The sequence below is a fragment of the Canis lupus genome, chromosome 30, assembly GCF_011100685.1.
Source record: "Canis lupus familiaris isolate Mischka breed German Shepherd chromosome 30, alternate assembly UU_Cfam_GSD_1.0, whole genome shotgun sequence".
NCBI classification, from domain to species: domain Eukaryota; kingdom Metazoa; phylum Chordata; class Mammalia; order Carnivora; family Canidae; genus Canis; species Canis lupus.
The window spans coordinates 24717177-24732952 of NC_049251.1; the positions used below are offsets into that span (position 1 = coordinate 24717177).

At 40.4% G+C, this 15776-nt stretch overlaps 1 protein-coding gene across 2 annotated transcripts in view; it reads left to right on the top strand.

Moving 5' to 3' along the window:
* FAM81A (family with sequence similarity 81 member A) overlaps window positions 1-15776 on the top strand; it is a 72708-nt gene that overhangs the window by 36665 nt on the left and 20267 nt on the right. For both annotated transcript variants that reach the window (XM_038580566.1, XM_038580565.1), the window contains exon 4: window positions 6448-6566. In XM_038580566.1, the coding sequence (XP_038436494.1) occupies window positions 6448-6566 (119 nt within the window). The remainder of the gene's footprint in view (window positions 1-6447; window positions 6567-15776) is intronic.

The following is a 15776-nucleotide window of genomic DNA, read 5'->3' on the forward strand; positions in this document are numbered from 1 at the left end:
AAACTTTAGTAGAGTAAGTTTAAGATCACAGCAAAATTGAGCAGAAAGCACAGCATTCCCATATACTTCCTGTCCCCACACTTGCACAGCATTCCCCATTGTCAACACACCACAGTGGTGCATTATTATGGCATGACTTTTGTTTCCTTTGCTTGCTAGAAAGATTTAACCATTTATTTATTTTAAAGATTTTATTCATTTGACAGAGAGTGAGAGAGAGAGCACAAGCAAGGGGAGTGACAGGCAGAGGGAGAGGGAGAAGCTGGCTCCCCACAGAGCAGGGAGCCCTATGGGAGGCTCCATCCCAGGACCCAGGGGACCAAGACATGAGTCCAGGGCAGATGCTCAACTGACTGAGCCACCCAGGCACCCAAGATCAAACCTTTTAAAAACTATGTTGGGTTTAATTATTTTTAGTACCTCTTTTGTGTGTTGCTGTTCATTTTATTTGCTTTGTGATTTCTTGACTGAGACACAACCAAGATGAAATAAGATTGGTTATAGTCTTTACCATTTTTACAGCACCTGATGCAATGTTCCTCCAGGAGTCTGTGGGCCTTGAACTTCTGCCCTTCTGTACCTATACCCTAGCTTTGGCTCTGTGGGGGGTAGGGGCCCAGGGATTTGTGTATTTAACAAACCACCTGGGGATTCTTATGCTCCTTAAAGATGCTTAAGAATCCCTGGTCTTAGGCCTTATAATAAACAAAGGTTTGAAGCATTACATATAAAAAATGTGTACTACTTTCTATAAACTATAACAAATAAGTGTTACTTCCTATGAAAAGAGAACACCAGCACTTTTTCATCAGTGGGAGAGTGTCAGAACCAGATTAGTCAGATCTGAAGTTTTCTTACAAGAATGTGTTCAGATGACTAACGTTTTGTCATTCACAGGTATTGTAGCTGGTTTGCATTCTTCTTAATAGAGTGCATTCATTCAGAAAAAGCTAGAAACTATAGCAAATAACAGATAGGTCTAGCAGTTCCAGATTCCTTTCAATGAAATATTCGTTTTACTGTCACTGTTACTCTCATTTATACTGGCTCCAACCAGGTTTCCAATAAGGAAAGCACAAAAGCTTCACATTGCTAATTTCTGCTTTTTTTTGTCAGGAAGTTTGAAAATCCTAAAAAAATGTATGTAAGTGCAGTTGTCTGCATACTTAAAAAAGAATAGTTGAGAAAAGGCAGCACAAAAACAATTTATGTACATCTGTGCACAAGTCTGTACGTTGTGCTATGTGCACTGCAAGCGTGGCTACCCTCTGTCACCTGCAGTGCTATTATAGTATCGTTGACTGTATTCCCAATGCTGTGCCTTTTATTCTTATGACGTACTCATTCCATAACAGAAAGCCTAGATCTCCCACTCCCCTTCATCCCTTTTTGCCCATCCCCCACACCTCCCCTGTGGCAACCACCAGTTTGTTCTTTATTTATGGGTCTATTTCTGCTTTTTATTTGTTTATGTGCTCATTTGCTTTGTTTTTCCAATGTGAGGACACAGTGAGAAGGAAGGGAGACAGCCATCTACAAACCAGGGAAAGGACCCCCCTGGGACAGGCCATGCTGGCACCTGATCTCTGACTTCCCAGCCTAAGTACTTCGAGAAATAGATGTTTCTTGTTCAGAAGCCAATCTGTGGCATTTTGTTCTCGCAGCCCCAACTGAATAAGACAGGACACTTAGGTGATCTGGGTACAACATAAAATTTCTCCCTTGAGCTTAAATTTTTAAGTCAGTAGATGAGGGGCATCTGGGTGGCTCCATGGTCGTATGTCTGCCTTTGACTCAGGCCGTGATCCTGAGGTCCTGGGATTGAGTCCCACATCAGGCTCCCTGCAGGGAGCCTGCTTCTCCCTCTGCCTCTGTCTCTGCCTCTCTCTGGGTCTCCTATGAATAAATACATAAAATCTTCAAAAAAAAAAAAAAAACAACAACAAAAAACAAAACAAAACAAAACAAAAACAAAACCCAGAAGTCAGTAGATGAGCGCGAGGCCAGGATGATTTCTTTCATGAATTAGTTGCCCACAAGGCAAAGTAGAAGAGATGCTGGAACATCAGAGCCAAATACAAAGCGAGAGAAACCATGTGGGGAAAGATGAAGACTTGGGGGATAGATCTAGGGCGTGTGAATAATTGGAGTTCCAGAAGGAGACAAGGAAACAGATGGGAGAAGAAACAATAGCTACATAGAAGAATAATCTGAGTCTAAGATTGAAAATTTCACTGAGTTCCAGGTAGAATTGAAAATTAAAAAAAAAAAAAAATCCAGGGCAGCCCGGGTGGCTCAGCGGTTTAGCGCCACCTTCCTCCCAGGGCGTGACCCTGGAGACCCGGGATCGAGTCCCACGTTGGGCTCCCTGCATGGAGCCTGCTTCTCTCTCTGCCTGTGTCTCTGCCTCTCTCTCTCTCTCATGAATGAATAAGTAAAAATCTTTAAAAAAATAAAAAAATAAAAAATAAATAAAAAATTAAAAAAATCCAGTTAGGTGCATTCTTATAAAACTGAACTCCAAAATAGGACAAAATCTTAAAAGCTTCTAGGTTATAAGGATCCAAGAAACGTACAGAGCAAGAAGCATTAGACTTGTCAGCCTCAAAGTTCACTGGGAGGAAAGACCTTCAAGTCAAGAATTCCATACCCTTTTGATTTGTCCCTACCCTTTGGATTGAGGAAAGGAGGATTATCAACGTGGCAGGGATTCAGAGTCTTCATCTAAGCACTTGATCTGGGGAAAGACCCTAAGATAGGGGAGAATGAAAAGGAGAAGCACAAAGGTAGTCAATGATCCATAAAACAAGATCTATATTATTTCATGTAAATGGATATTGAAGGGTGCCTGGGACTGGGCAACAGGAGCACTGAGAAAAGGAGAAAAAATTATTGAAATAGAAGAGACATTTTACAAGCAAAATTCTAATTATAGCCCAACTAGAAGTATGGAGTTAGCAAAGCCTACTTGGGAGGAGGAAAGAAAAGTAAAATCCTTCCCTATAAGCCATCTAGGTTGGAGGGTAAAGGAGGGTGGACACAAGGTCTGTTGAGCACCTTGTGCAGAGGAGAGGGGGGAGCCATGCAGGAACAGAGCCTGGAGTAGACATGTGTGGTTATGGACATGGGGAAGGGAAGGAAGCCATTCATGGAATAGCAGTGTCCAGAAACATTCATAGCAAGAGGGAGGACAATGGATGGCAACCTGATTAAACCAGTCTAAATAAGGAAAGGGAGTGAGAAAATAAGCAACATAAATTGTATACGTAAGGTGAGATGAACGGTCAAATGAAAACACAAACAGGGTGTGCCATGATTGACAGCACAGTCTGTGGAACTAGAGTCCCTAGTTCAAATCCCAGCCCAGTTACTTATTACTTGTGGCTTTGGGCAAGATACTAAATATCTTAGAGATTTCACCTCCTGTGAAATGGAGATCATAATAGTACCTACTTCAGAGGGTACAATGTGAAGATTAAATGGGTGAACATACCAATAGCACGCAGAATAGTGCCTGGTAGACAGACCAAGCAAGTGTTTGCTTTATTATTTACAAGGCGTAGTCACAATGTTAATATTAGGTAAGAAGAAACAACATTAAAAGCACTAAATCAGGGATGCCTCGATGGCTCAGTGGTTGAGTGTCTGCCTTTGGCTCAGGGCATGATCCTGGGGTCCTGGCATCGAGTCCCCTATCAGACTCCCCCCGAGGATCCTGCTTCTCCCTCTGCCTATGTCTCTGCCTCTCTCTGTGTCTTTCATGAATAAATAAATCTTAAAAAAAAAAAACCCGCTAAATCAAAAGAGAAGGTTATTGTGAAATGGTGATGGCCACTTTTATCACAAATCCGTATGTGCCAGAAAAAAAATGGCAGCTAAATACGTAAAATGAAAAGGGTTAAAAATTTAAGAAGAACTTGATGAAAATATTTTATAAGAGGAGAATTCATAAAATGTCTTTCAGAGGTGGAGAGATCTACTAGACAAAAATAAATAAGATCTAGAAGTAAATCATGGAATCAGCAAACTCAATCTAACAGACAATATTGAACCTTTTGTTCCTTGAATAGTTTTTTTGCATGGAACGTTTAATAAATATGTGCCACAAATCAAACTCTAATACATTAAAAAAATTTCTTATTCCACAGACCATATTTTTGATCCTAAGCTAGTAAAGTAGAAATAAGTAAGAAAAATGACCAAAAAACTTAATTGCTTGAAAATGAAAAAGCACAACTCTAATCCTTAGTTACTAAATATCCTTAGATCAATGAGGAATTCAAAGCTGAAAACTGTAAAAAGGAAAGCACTTCACCCCCAACCTGTGGACACAGCAAATACTGTTCTAAATAAAGTCTGGAGGGACACCTGGGTGGTTCAGTGGTTGAGCATCTGCCTTCAGCTTCAGTAATCCTGGGGTCCTGGGATCAATTTCCACATCAGGCTCCTCCCAGGGAACTTGCTTTCCCTGTGCCTGTGTCTCTGCCTCTTTCTGTGTCTCTCATGAATAAGTAAATAAAATCTTAAAAAAAACAAACAAAACCCAAAACCTAAAGTCTTCATTATTAAAGAAGACATAATATAAATAAAGGAGCTCAATGCTCATCTTTTACAGTTACAAAAAGTGAATAAAACCAAAAAGGAAGCAAGAAAAATTCAAAAATATGAAGCTGACATTAATCAAAAAGATGAAAATGTTTAAATGGTTGAAAGGGAAAGGATGTAAGAAATCAAGAGCTTTGTCTTTGCAAAGGGGAGGGAAGGTGGTGGTGGTGAGGGCAGTGTGAAGGACAATGAAGGTGGGGAAGAGGAGCACAGAAAGAAGGCATGTACAAAAGAATGAGGAACTAGAAGAAACATCGATGTAACCTTTTGCTTTTGAGTGGCCTCCTGTGACCTAGGCCTCAGGTTCTCCAGTCTGTCCGTCTGTCTGTGTGTCATGCTTCTGTTCAACCTCTTTCCTGTTTTTGGTAGGCAGCACAGCAGAGCGGTTACAGCATACGTTCTGGAGCCAGGCTGCTGGGTCAGTCCTGGCTAGTCACTTGCCATCCATGCGACTTTGGGTGTATCCTATCGGCTGCTTGACCCTCAATCCCAATCCCGGCCCATAACACAGGGGCCCCGAGAGTGTGGGTTTGATTTGGTGAATGGCAGTGTGCAGTGCAGCCCCAGGCTCGCTGTCTGGCACGCGCTCAGTAAACACCAGAGGTGTCCTCGCCATCTCCATCTCCATCATTCCATAGAAGATTTCCCAGGATGGATGCTCTATGAGGCCATGCTGCTGTTGGGCCACCTGATCTTCAAGCAGTTCTGCTGTCGCTGAATGCCTTTCTAAGGGACACCATTCTGGCTGCCATTCCAGCATGAATGCTCTTATCAGATCAGTACTAGAAGGAGATTGGTATTTGCTGTCTTTGCGGCATGCTAGGCATTGTTAAGTGCCTTTCTATGCATTGCCTTGTGTAACATTCACAATTCCCTTAAAAGTACAGTGACCGGGACGCCTGGGTGGCTCAGCGGTTGAGCATCTGCTTTTGGCTCAGGTCGTGATCCCTGAGTCTGGGATCGAGTCCCACATCGGGCTCCCCATGGGGAGCCTACTTCTCCGTCTATTACTCTGCCTCTCTCTGTGTGTCTCTCATGAATAAATAAATCAAATCTTAAAAAAAAAAAAAGTACAGTGACCATTACTATTAACAGATGAGGATAAGGAAGCTAAGAGAACTTTGTACACACTTGCCCAGGATCACACAGCAGGAAGAACTGAATCTGGACCTGTTTGACAACTCCTGGCCATCCTCGTCCCTGCTTGCTCTTGATTTATTGCTTCCTGATAGATTTAGGAAAGTTCACCTAAAGCAGTGGCTATCAAAAAACAGCCTGGAGTGGTAGAAAGAGCTCTGACCTGCAATAACAAAGGTCCAGGGCGCTAGTCCAAGTCTGAGCTTTGCCCTGTCCTGCAGCAGTAGTTGGAGGGTGACGGTGGGAGTGGGGTCTCCAAGTGACATCCAAGTCTCAGGGTTTTTACTGGTAGGTCAAGGGACTGGGTCTGTGTGAGGTCTCTGAGGTCTCTAAGCCCCTGGTACTCTGTACACATGTATATCAGGTGACTCTTAGAAAGGAATCTTTTTTTTTAGAATTTTTTTTCTTAATTTAATTTAATTTAATTAGTTTATCTGACAGAAAGAGAGCACAAGCAGGGGGAGAAGCAGGGTCTCCACTGAGCAGGGAGCCCAATGTGTGGCTCAATCCCAGAACCCTAGGATCATGACCTGAGCTGAAGGCAGATGCTTAACTGACTGAGCTACCCAAGTGCCCCTAAAAAGGAATCTCTTATGAATGGAGTTAAATGTTCTTATTTTTGCCAAAAGTATAAAATGCTTTTGTGGCAGCATGTAAATTCTCAGATGACCCCCTTGGTGGTTTTTTTTTTTTTGTTTTTCCCAGGTACTCCAGGAGCAGATCCGGGCCCGGGACAACATCAGCTATGGAACTAATTCTGCCTTAAAGACTTTGGAGATGCGTCAGCTCTCTGGTTTGGGAGACCTTCGGGGAAGAGTGGCAAGGTACGTGGTGGGATGTATGGGACTGTACGCATCAAAGGCTGTTTTTCATCAACTCCATTTCACAAAGTATATATTCACAAAGCCCCAAAGCGGATTCTTTGCATCCTTCTAGTACATTCCCCTCCTTTGCCTGTAAACTCTAAGGTAGAAGTTACACCTGATTATGAGCATGCCATGATTTCTTATGTTGCCACAGTTGGAGTTGTGTTCTTGGAGGGAAGTGTTGGGAGAGTGGAACTGACCTTTGTAAGTTGGCAGGGAAGTATTATGTTCATTGACTCCAGTGATACAAAGTGTGTCTCTTAAAATTTTCATTTCCTTGTAATTTATTTTTATTTTGTTTTCTGAAAATACTGGTCTATGATAGATTAGAAATTTAGAAAAGAGATCTTTGATCTCAGATAGTATGAAAGGCGCTGTTCCAGCCCTTTACTACTTAAAGTGTGCTCTGTGGACCAGCAGCTTTGGAATCACCCAAGAACTTGTTGGAAATGCACTATCTCTAAAATATTTATGAGCCTCTTCTGCCCTCTGCTGCTGTTAAGAGTCAAGCACAAGTCTACACAGGAGCAGCGGAGCCAATAAGCAATTAGAATCAGACTGAGGTGAAAATGAGGTTGGATGGAAAAAAGTACAGGACCCACATGGTCCAAGGCCTCAATGGAGCAGAGGAAGGTAGTGTTGGGGGTATATTTGTGCAGATAACACATGAAGGACCTTGGGTGCGAGGCATGTGTGTTTGGATCTGGTGGATGAACATCAGTCTCATAGCAGAGGGCTCCATGGATTAAATGTAGGCCTAGTTGCCACTCTTGTGTGGTTTTCTATTCTTATTTGGGTCAACTCCAGTCTTTTTAGTATGACCCTAGGTGACGAACCACTCCCTTCTCCCCCACTGACCTCCTTATCTCTCTCAACTCTGGTGCTATAACTTCCAACAGTGATCAGCGACTTGTTATTCCCTGAATGGGCCGTGCTCTCCTATTTGTATCTTTGCACATGCTGTTCTTACACTCAGCATGCCTTTCGTCTTCCCTTTTTTTCTGACTTCTAGTCAGCTTTTCAAGTTCAGTTCAAATGTCACCTCCTCCAGGAAGTCTTTCCTGGTAACCCCACTCTCCTAAGCTCCCCTGTTATTCCGTTCTATCGAACCTCTCTGTTGTCTTCACCGTCTTGGGGCTGAGTATGTTATCTTTTATCTTTGTAATGTGTGTGCATAGAAGAATATCTGGAAAACAGTAGATACTCGATAAATGTTTGTTTGGGTGAATTAATGATCTAGGAAATCACTGTAACAGGACTGAAAAACTCAAATCCTTTTTGTGGTGGTTGGCTTAAAAGCAACCCCATTGTGTAATACCTCTCAGAAGAGTGAGGAGTTAGAAGGGCTTCAGACTAGAGGGCAGAGGAGAGACTTTTGGAAACCTTTGAAGATCTGCCTGTATACTTTAGTTGCAGATGAAGATTTGGTGGGGGAGAGTATGTATGATGCCTAGCACAGGGCATGGCATGTAAAGAGCTCATAGCATGAGAGAGCACTTATTACACAAGGGCAGCAGCGTGAAATTATCCTCAGGAAGCTGGAGAGATGACCTTGAAATATTTCCAGGTATTGTGCATTTTTCCTGTGCATTTTCTTTCTTTCTTTTTTTTTTTTTAAAGATTTTATTTATTTATTCATGAGAGATACAGAGAGAGAGGCAGAGACACAGGCAGAGGGAGAAGCAGGCTCCACACAGGGAGCCTGATATGGGACTCGATCCCAGGACTCCAGGATCATGCTCTGGGCTGAAGGCAGGCGCTAAACCACTGAGCCACCCAGGCATCCCTCCTGTGCATTTTCTTATTAACTTCCCTACCCAGCCAGGTTCCTTCTCAGTAACAAGTACTTTACTCTGAAACAATCACAAACATTGGTTGTGAGCAAACCCCCCCCCCCCCATTTTTGCTTCGTTTTGTGTCTTTCCCCTGGAATGCTAGCTAATGAGACTGATTGTTGAAATCAACTTAGGTGAAAAAAATATTTAGCAAAGTTTTGCCTTTCTTGCATTGAATTGGAGTATAGACTTTTTTTTTTTTAAAGATTTACTTATTTACTTTAAGAGAGAGAGAGAACATGCGAGTGGGGGTAGGAGAAGAGGGAGAGGGAAAGAGAATCTTAAGCAGACTCCCCACTGAGTGTGGAGTCCAACACAGGGCTTGATCTCACAACCCTGAGATCATGACCTAAGCCGAAATCAAGAGTTGGATGCTTAAGTGACTGAGCCACCCAGGTGCCCCAAGAGTATGAACTTTTTAAGTGATAGTATTACATTACTAGGTTGCTGGGGCACCTGGGTGGCTCAGTAGGTTGGGTGTCTGCCTTTAGCTCAGGTCATAATCCCAGGGTCCTGTGATTGAGCCCCACATGGAGGGCTCCCTGCTTAATGAAGAGCCTGCTTCTCCCTCTCCCTCTGCCTGCTGCTCCCCCTGCTCGTGCTCTCTCTGTCTGTCAAATAAATAAATACAATCTTTAAAAAAATTACAAGGCTGCTCTTTTTTTTTTTTTAATTTTATTTTATTTTATTTTATTTTTTTCAAGGCTGCTCTTTTATTTCAGGTTTTATTTTTCTAGTGTTTATAGTTTCATTGGTGATGCCATTGATGGGAAACAGGCCTGCTGCTTCCCCTATAATTCTCCATCGAGGTGAGAGACATCCTTACCCCATTAAGAGTGGCACACTCTGAACAGGATTTCCTCATAGGGTTTCCCCTTTCCCCTGAAGCAGAGCTAAGGGAGTTCAGGTTTCCTATTCTACTGGAACAGTTGGTCCATTACTTGGCCTGCCTTCTTCATTTTCCAGTGCTCAGAGGCCACTTCCAATTTCCTCTACGAGGTCTGTGTTCATGGTGTCAGAGCCTTAGAGGAGAAATAGCTGCATATACTGAGGCAGGTGCACAAGTTCCCTCAAGGTAAGCAAGTCCAGGTGTACAGGAGAAAATAGAGAAATTGGACATTAGCAGATTAAAGATCTTTGGCTCTTATAAGCTGTACGAACATTCACAGACAAGTTTCTGTGTGGCCATATGTTTTCATTTCTCTTGGATATATATACCTAGGAGTGTAATTGTTGAGTAATGTGGTGACTCTATATTTAACCTTTTGAGGAACAGAACAGCCAGGCTGTTTTCCAAAGTGGCTGCACCATTTTATGGTGCCAGCAGCCCTGTGCAAGGGCTCTGATCACTCCGCTTCCTCACCAACACTTGTCTGTCTTTTTGATGAGAGCCAATCTAGTGGGTGTGAAGTAGCGTCTAGTGGTTTTGATTTGCATTCCTCTAGTGACTAATAGTGCTGAACATCATTCAGCATGTTTATTGGTCATTCGTACATCTTCCTTGGAGAACTGTTTAGTCAGATCTTTTGCCCATTTTTAAAGTGGATTAATTGCTTTTCTGTTATTGAGCTTTATATATTCTAACTTCAGTTCTCTTATCAGATATCTGAGCTGAAAAAATTTCCCCCATTCTAAGGGTTTTCTTTTCATTTTCTTGATTGGGTGCATTTGATCCTTCTCAAAAATTATTTCTTTCTCTTTTTTGATATTCTCTATTTGATGAGATGTTATCATTATACCTTCCTTTACTTCTTAAAGCATGTTTTCTCTATTTCTTTTATCATCCTGCATTCATAATGGCTGTGTTGAAGTCTGTCTTTTAAACCAGACACCTCTTCCCTCTCACTGGCAGTTTCTTTTGCCTGCTTTTTTTCAGTGTTCAGTTCACATTTTCTGGTGTCTGCATCTCTCATAATTTTTATTAAAAACTGGACATTTTAGATAATATAGCAATCCTGGGTACTGGATATTTTTTTAAAAAGGTTTTATTTATTTATTCATGAGAGATACACATAGAGAGGCAGAGCATAGGTAGAGGGAAAAGCAGGCTCCATATGGGGAGCCCAATGTGGGACTCGATCCCAGGACTCCAGGATCACGACCTGAGCCAAAGGCAGATACTCAACCACTGAGCCACCCAGGCATCTCTGGATACTGGATATTGACAGTCCCTACTTGCTGCTTGCTTTTATTGTTATTTATTTGTTTAGTGACTTGGCTGGATTATTTTAGTGATGTCTGTTTCCCCTGCAATAGAAAGTGTCTGGTGCACATTCACTCTGTGAAGACAGTGGCTGTAACAAGACTCTTTTTGACTGTCTCTTTCCCTGGTCTTTTTTAAAAAATATTTTATTTATTTATTTGAGACAGGGAGAGCATGCATGAGCAGGGGGAGGGGAAGAGGGAGAAGGAGAGGGACAAGTAGACTCCCTGCTGAGCATGGACACCCCCCCCCCAGTGGGGCTCTGTCCCAGGGCCCCAAGATCATGACCTGAGCCAAAATCAGATGCTTAACCAACTGAGCCACCCAGGTGCCCTTTTCCCTGAACTTTTATTAAGCTGTCTGCCTCTGTAGGTATCACACCCAGCTCTTAGGCTCCATTAGTTGCTGGTAGATTGCTCTACTGTTTTTTATTTTTAAAGATTGGTTGATTGATTGATTGATTGATTTGAGAGAGAAAGAGAGAATGAGCAGGAGGGGCAGAGGGAGAGGGAGAGAGAATCTCTGCTAAGCACAGAGCCTGACACAGGGCTCGACTTCACGACTTAGTCTGTCCCTCAAACAACTTTGCAAAGATAACAGAACTGGTCTGATGTAGTGATACCTGGCAGTTTCTACCCAGTAAGCTGTGTTTGGATTGGAAAATAAAGCCTTTCTATAATTTTTTTTTATTTCATAATATGTTCAAACCTAGATGTCCCCACATATGATTTAAATAATATTTTGTAAAAAATTATGAACTCAAAAAAGAAGGGTCTGTATTTGGTGGTGTTTTTAACCATCATTTGTGAAATGGGGATGATTTGTGAAGATGAAGTAATATGTATCAAGGATCTTGCACAGTGTGTGATACATAGTAAATATTCTTTATATTTATTCATTCACAAATATTTATTGAGCCTTTGCTACATGTATAGCCATGAACTGGGCATTAGGGTTTTTGTGATGAAAAGGGCAGATATCATCCCTCTTGCTTGCAGTTTGTATTGTTTCTAGTAGGGAAGACAGACATCAAACAACTTATGGCAAAACAATTATTTTATTTCATTTATGATTTGAATAATTTATTTGTAGATATTTGGAGTTTTCTATAGAAATTATATCATCTATAAATAATGACAATTTTATTTCTTCTTTTCTGATCCTTGAATCCTTAGTCTCTTTTTCTTGTCATTTTGCAATGGCAAGATAGATGTGATTGTGGGCATCTTTATCTTTCTTTTTACTTTAATGAAATTCTTCCAGTGGTTTTCCATTTTGAATTGCTCCAGTGTTTCTTTTTTTAAGGTTTATTTATTTTAAAGAGAGAAAGTGCACAAGCAAGGTTAGGGGCGGAGGGAGAGAGAATCCCAAAGCAGACTCCGCACTGAGCATGAAGCCTGACATGAAGCTCGATCTGGACCCTGAGTTTTATGATTCAACCTGAAACCAAGAGTTGCTCACTCAACTTACTGAGCCAGGAGGGCACTCCTGGTCTAATTTTTTTTTTAAACATAGGTTTATCAGATTAAATAAGCTTTCTTACATTCCTAATTCACTAAGAATTCATAAATTTGTATTGGTGTTTCCCAAGTGTGTTTTGTATCCATTCAGGTCAGGTATTCTTCTCTTTTGATTTGTTAATGTGTACTTATTAAGGTGGGTAGATATATTAATATACAAAAGTCAGTTTTCTTACTATAAAACAATAGCAAATAACTAGAAAGCATGTTTAAAATCAGAGAATATATAATAACTAGGCAGAAATCTAACAAAAATTGTTCAAGACCTCTGTGGGGAAAATGTTTTTAAATTTGATTAAGAAATAATAAGAAAACATAAGTAAATGGAGATAGATATTATATGCAAGGGTAGGAAGTCTTAATATTTTTAAAGATATCAATTCTTTCAAATTGATTTTCAGTCAGTGACATTCTAGTTAATATCCCAACAGAGTGTTACACTGAGCTTGATAAGATGACCCTAATGTTTATACGTAGGGGTTAAGAGTCAAAAATATCCAGGACACTTCCGAAGATGACTGAGGAAGGGAGAATTGCCCTTGCCTGATAGCAAGACTTGTTACAAAACTATATGCTCTTGGCTTACGGATAGAGAAAGTGAATGATGGAATAGAATAGAGAGTGCACAAATTGAACCACAGGTGTGTGGGATTCTGATATATGTTATAGATGGCATAACAAATCAGTGGAGAAAGGAGGGGCTTGCTTAATAAATGGAGCTGAAAAATATATTATCCTTGTCAAAAAAGAGAAAAAATTTTCGTACCTCACACCAGATACAAAATCAACCCAGGATAGGTAAAGGGCCCAAATGCTAAAAGTAAGACTTAAAGACTTTTAACAGAAAAATATAGATGAGTATCTTTTAGACCTTTAGGTAGGGGAGGATTTCTTCTTGGCACGAAAAGCATTGATGGGTTTGCTTACCTTAAAATTTAAAACATGACTCTTCAAAAGACCCCTTAAAAATGAAAATGAGATGTTACAAACTGAGGAAATCTTGTCTGGTAAAGGGTTAGTTTAAGAATATATAAAGACTTCCTGCAAATTAATAAGAATAATGCAAACAATCCAATATAACAATGGGTAAGAGAAGTGAATGACCTTTTACCAAAGCAGAAACATATGATCAATAAATGTGTGAAGAGATTTAACATCTGTAGTTGATGTGGAAATGAAAATTCAAAAACACAGCAAAATACTGTGGTTTTTTTCACCCAGTTTATTGGCATCTGAAATATCTGAAGATGGCAAGCGTTAAAGAGGATGTAGCTTCTTAGGAGATCTTATATATTGCTAGTGGGAGTATTGTATCACCACAAGTGCATTCCTTAATCCCCATCACTTCTTTCACTCTTCCACCCTAACACCTCCCTTCTGGTAACCCTCAGATGGTTCTCTGTGGTTAAGAGTCTGTTTCTTGGCTTACAGTTAGTTTTCTTAATGGAAAAACAAGGGAATGATGACACAAGATTCAAAATGCTTACTTTCATGGGAGCAGTTATTAAAAATAATTAACTAAATAAAGGGAGCCATGCACGAGCCAATGAAGAGAGTATATTATGAAAAAATGAGTAAGAGATCCAAAATAATAACAATAACAAAAAGTTTTAATTATAAGAAATTCAACAAAAGAGATATGAGGGACATTCTTAGAGTGTATACTTGGTGTGCCTAATCTCTAGGGGCTCTGGAAAGGCTTCCTTAAGGAAGAGACTTGTTTGCTTAGCTCTGAGGGATGAATAGTAACTAACCAAGGAGCGGGTCAGAGAAGAACATTCCAGACAAAGAACAAAATGGGAAAGAGTGAGGTAAGTTCACAGCTCTGGCATATAACCAGTATGGCTGGTTGAAGAGGGAAGGGGACAGAAATGTGTGAGATGATGCTGGAAGTTAGAGGGTAAGGAGCAACCCTTTTTGGGGATTTTAATAGATTTTGGTCTATATTCTAAAACAGCAACAAGTTGGAGCACCTGGGTGGCTCAGTCAGTTAGACATCTACCTTCAGTTCAGGTCACTATCTCAGGGTCCTGGGATCGAGCCTCACATTAGGCTGTCTACTCAGCAGGGAATCTGCTTCTCCCCCTCCGTCTGCCTGCACTCCCTCTGCCTGTGTTATCTCTCTCTCTCTGTTAAAAATAAATAAGTAGATAAATAGATAGATAACAGCAAATTAAATAGCAGAAATTTATACATGTACAGAATTGTATTTAGTTTGCCTTTTTTTTTCACAGCTTTGTTTCTTTGGGGTTAATACCTAGATTGAAAGGCACATAGAAATATATTTATGTTTCAAGATTTGGGGTATATCCTGCCAAGTTACCCTCTAGAAAGCTTGTAAAATTTATTTTTCCAATAGTAGTGTGTGATGTAGCTTGAATCTACAAACTTTCTCCAACACTGGGCATTCAATTCATATTAAAAAAAGATTTCTGGGGTGCCTGGGTGGCTCAGTCAGTTAACTGTTCAACTCTTGATTTCAGCTTAGGTTGTAATCTCAGGGTTGTGGGACTGAGCCCCACATCAGGCTCTGTGCTCTGTAGGTGGTCTGCTTGAGATTTTCTCTCTCTTTTTCTCAGATATATAAACAACTCTTAAAAAAAAATTCCAATACAGAAGAATAGCATAACTATTGCTTAATTGTATACATTGTGTCTATGAATACTGAAAAAAATTAAGTGCATATATGCAGTTTTGTCAGATTGTTTAAAATCTTTTTAAAAAATTTTAGGCATTTAAGTCAATATTTACCAAAATATCTGTCCCATTAATTTTTTTTCCTGTTACTTCCAATAAAGATTATAGCATTTTAACAAAATGACTGAGTTAGGTTGTTCAGTTTAAGGTAAATGTCAGGACTAAGAAAAGACTTTTAAGGTTGGAATAATTGAGCTGGTAACTTACTTTCTTCAGTCTCCAAAAAATTAAACTTACCAATGATCTCAGTTTGTTCACCATTGTTTCTTGCATCCCACTCCTTTCGCTGGGGGCTCTTTTTTTTTAAGATTTTATTTTTGAGTAATCTCTACAGCCAATGTGGGGCTCGAATTGACAGGCTGAAGATCCAGAGTTGCATGCTCTACCAGTTGAGCCAGCAGGGTGTCCCTGGATACTGTTTTCTTTTTACTGAAGTACATGATCTAGTGACTCTTTTAGTATGGGGTTTGTAGGTGATACATTTCTTAATGTTTGCATGTCTAAAACTATCTCTGTCTTTATTTTGCATTTATTCTCGGATGAGATGTTATTTTTCCTCCATCCTAAGAAGGTGTTTTTCCACTTCCACCATTATGGCATCTTCTGACACCTATTGTGGGCTGTCAGTCTTACAGTAGGTAGGTTACCTGTCTTTGGTCTCTGGTACTTTTTAAAATGTTATCTGTATCATTTGTTATCACCATGCCCTATTTTCTCTTTACTTTTACTTATCCCACTTTGTAGTCGCCGAACACTCGAAAACTCCTGTTTTTCTTCAATTTTAGAAAACTGGCAGCACTCATGCCTAAGAGAGGCCATTCTCTCCGTTTCTGTCTTTGGGGTCTTCTCAACTCCTCTTTCACTTATGTTAGCATCCTCCTTGTCTCCTAGCTATTTTTCCATGTTTTGAATC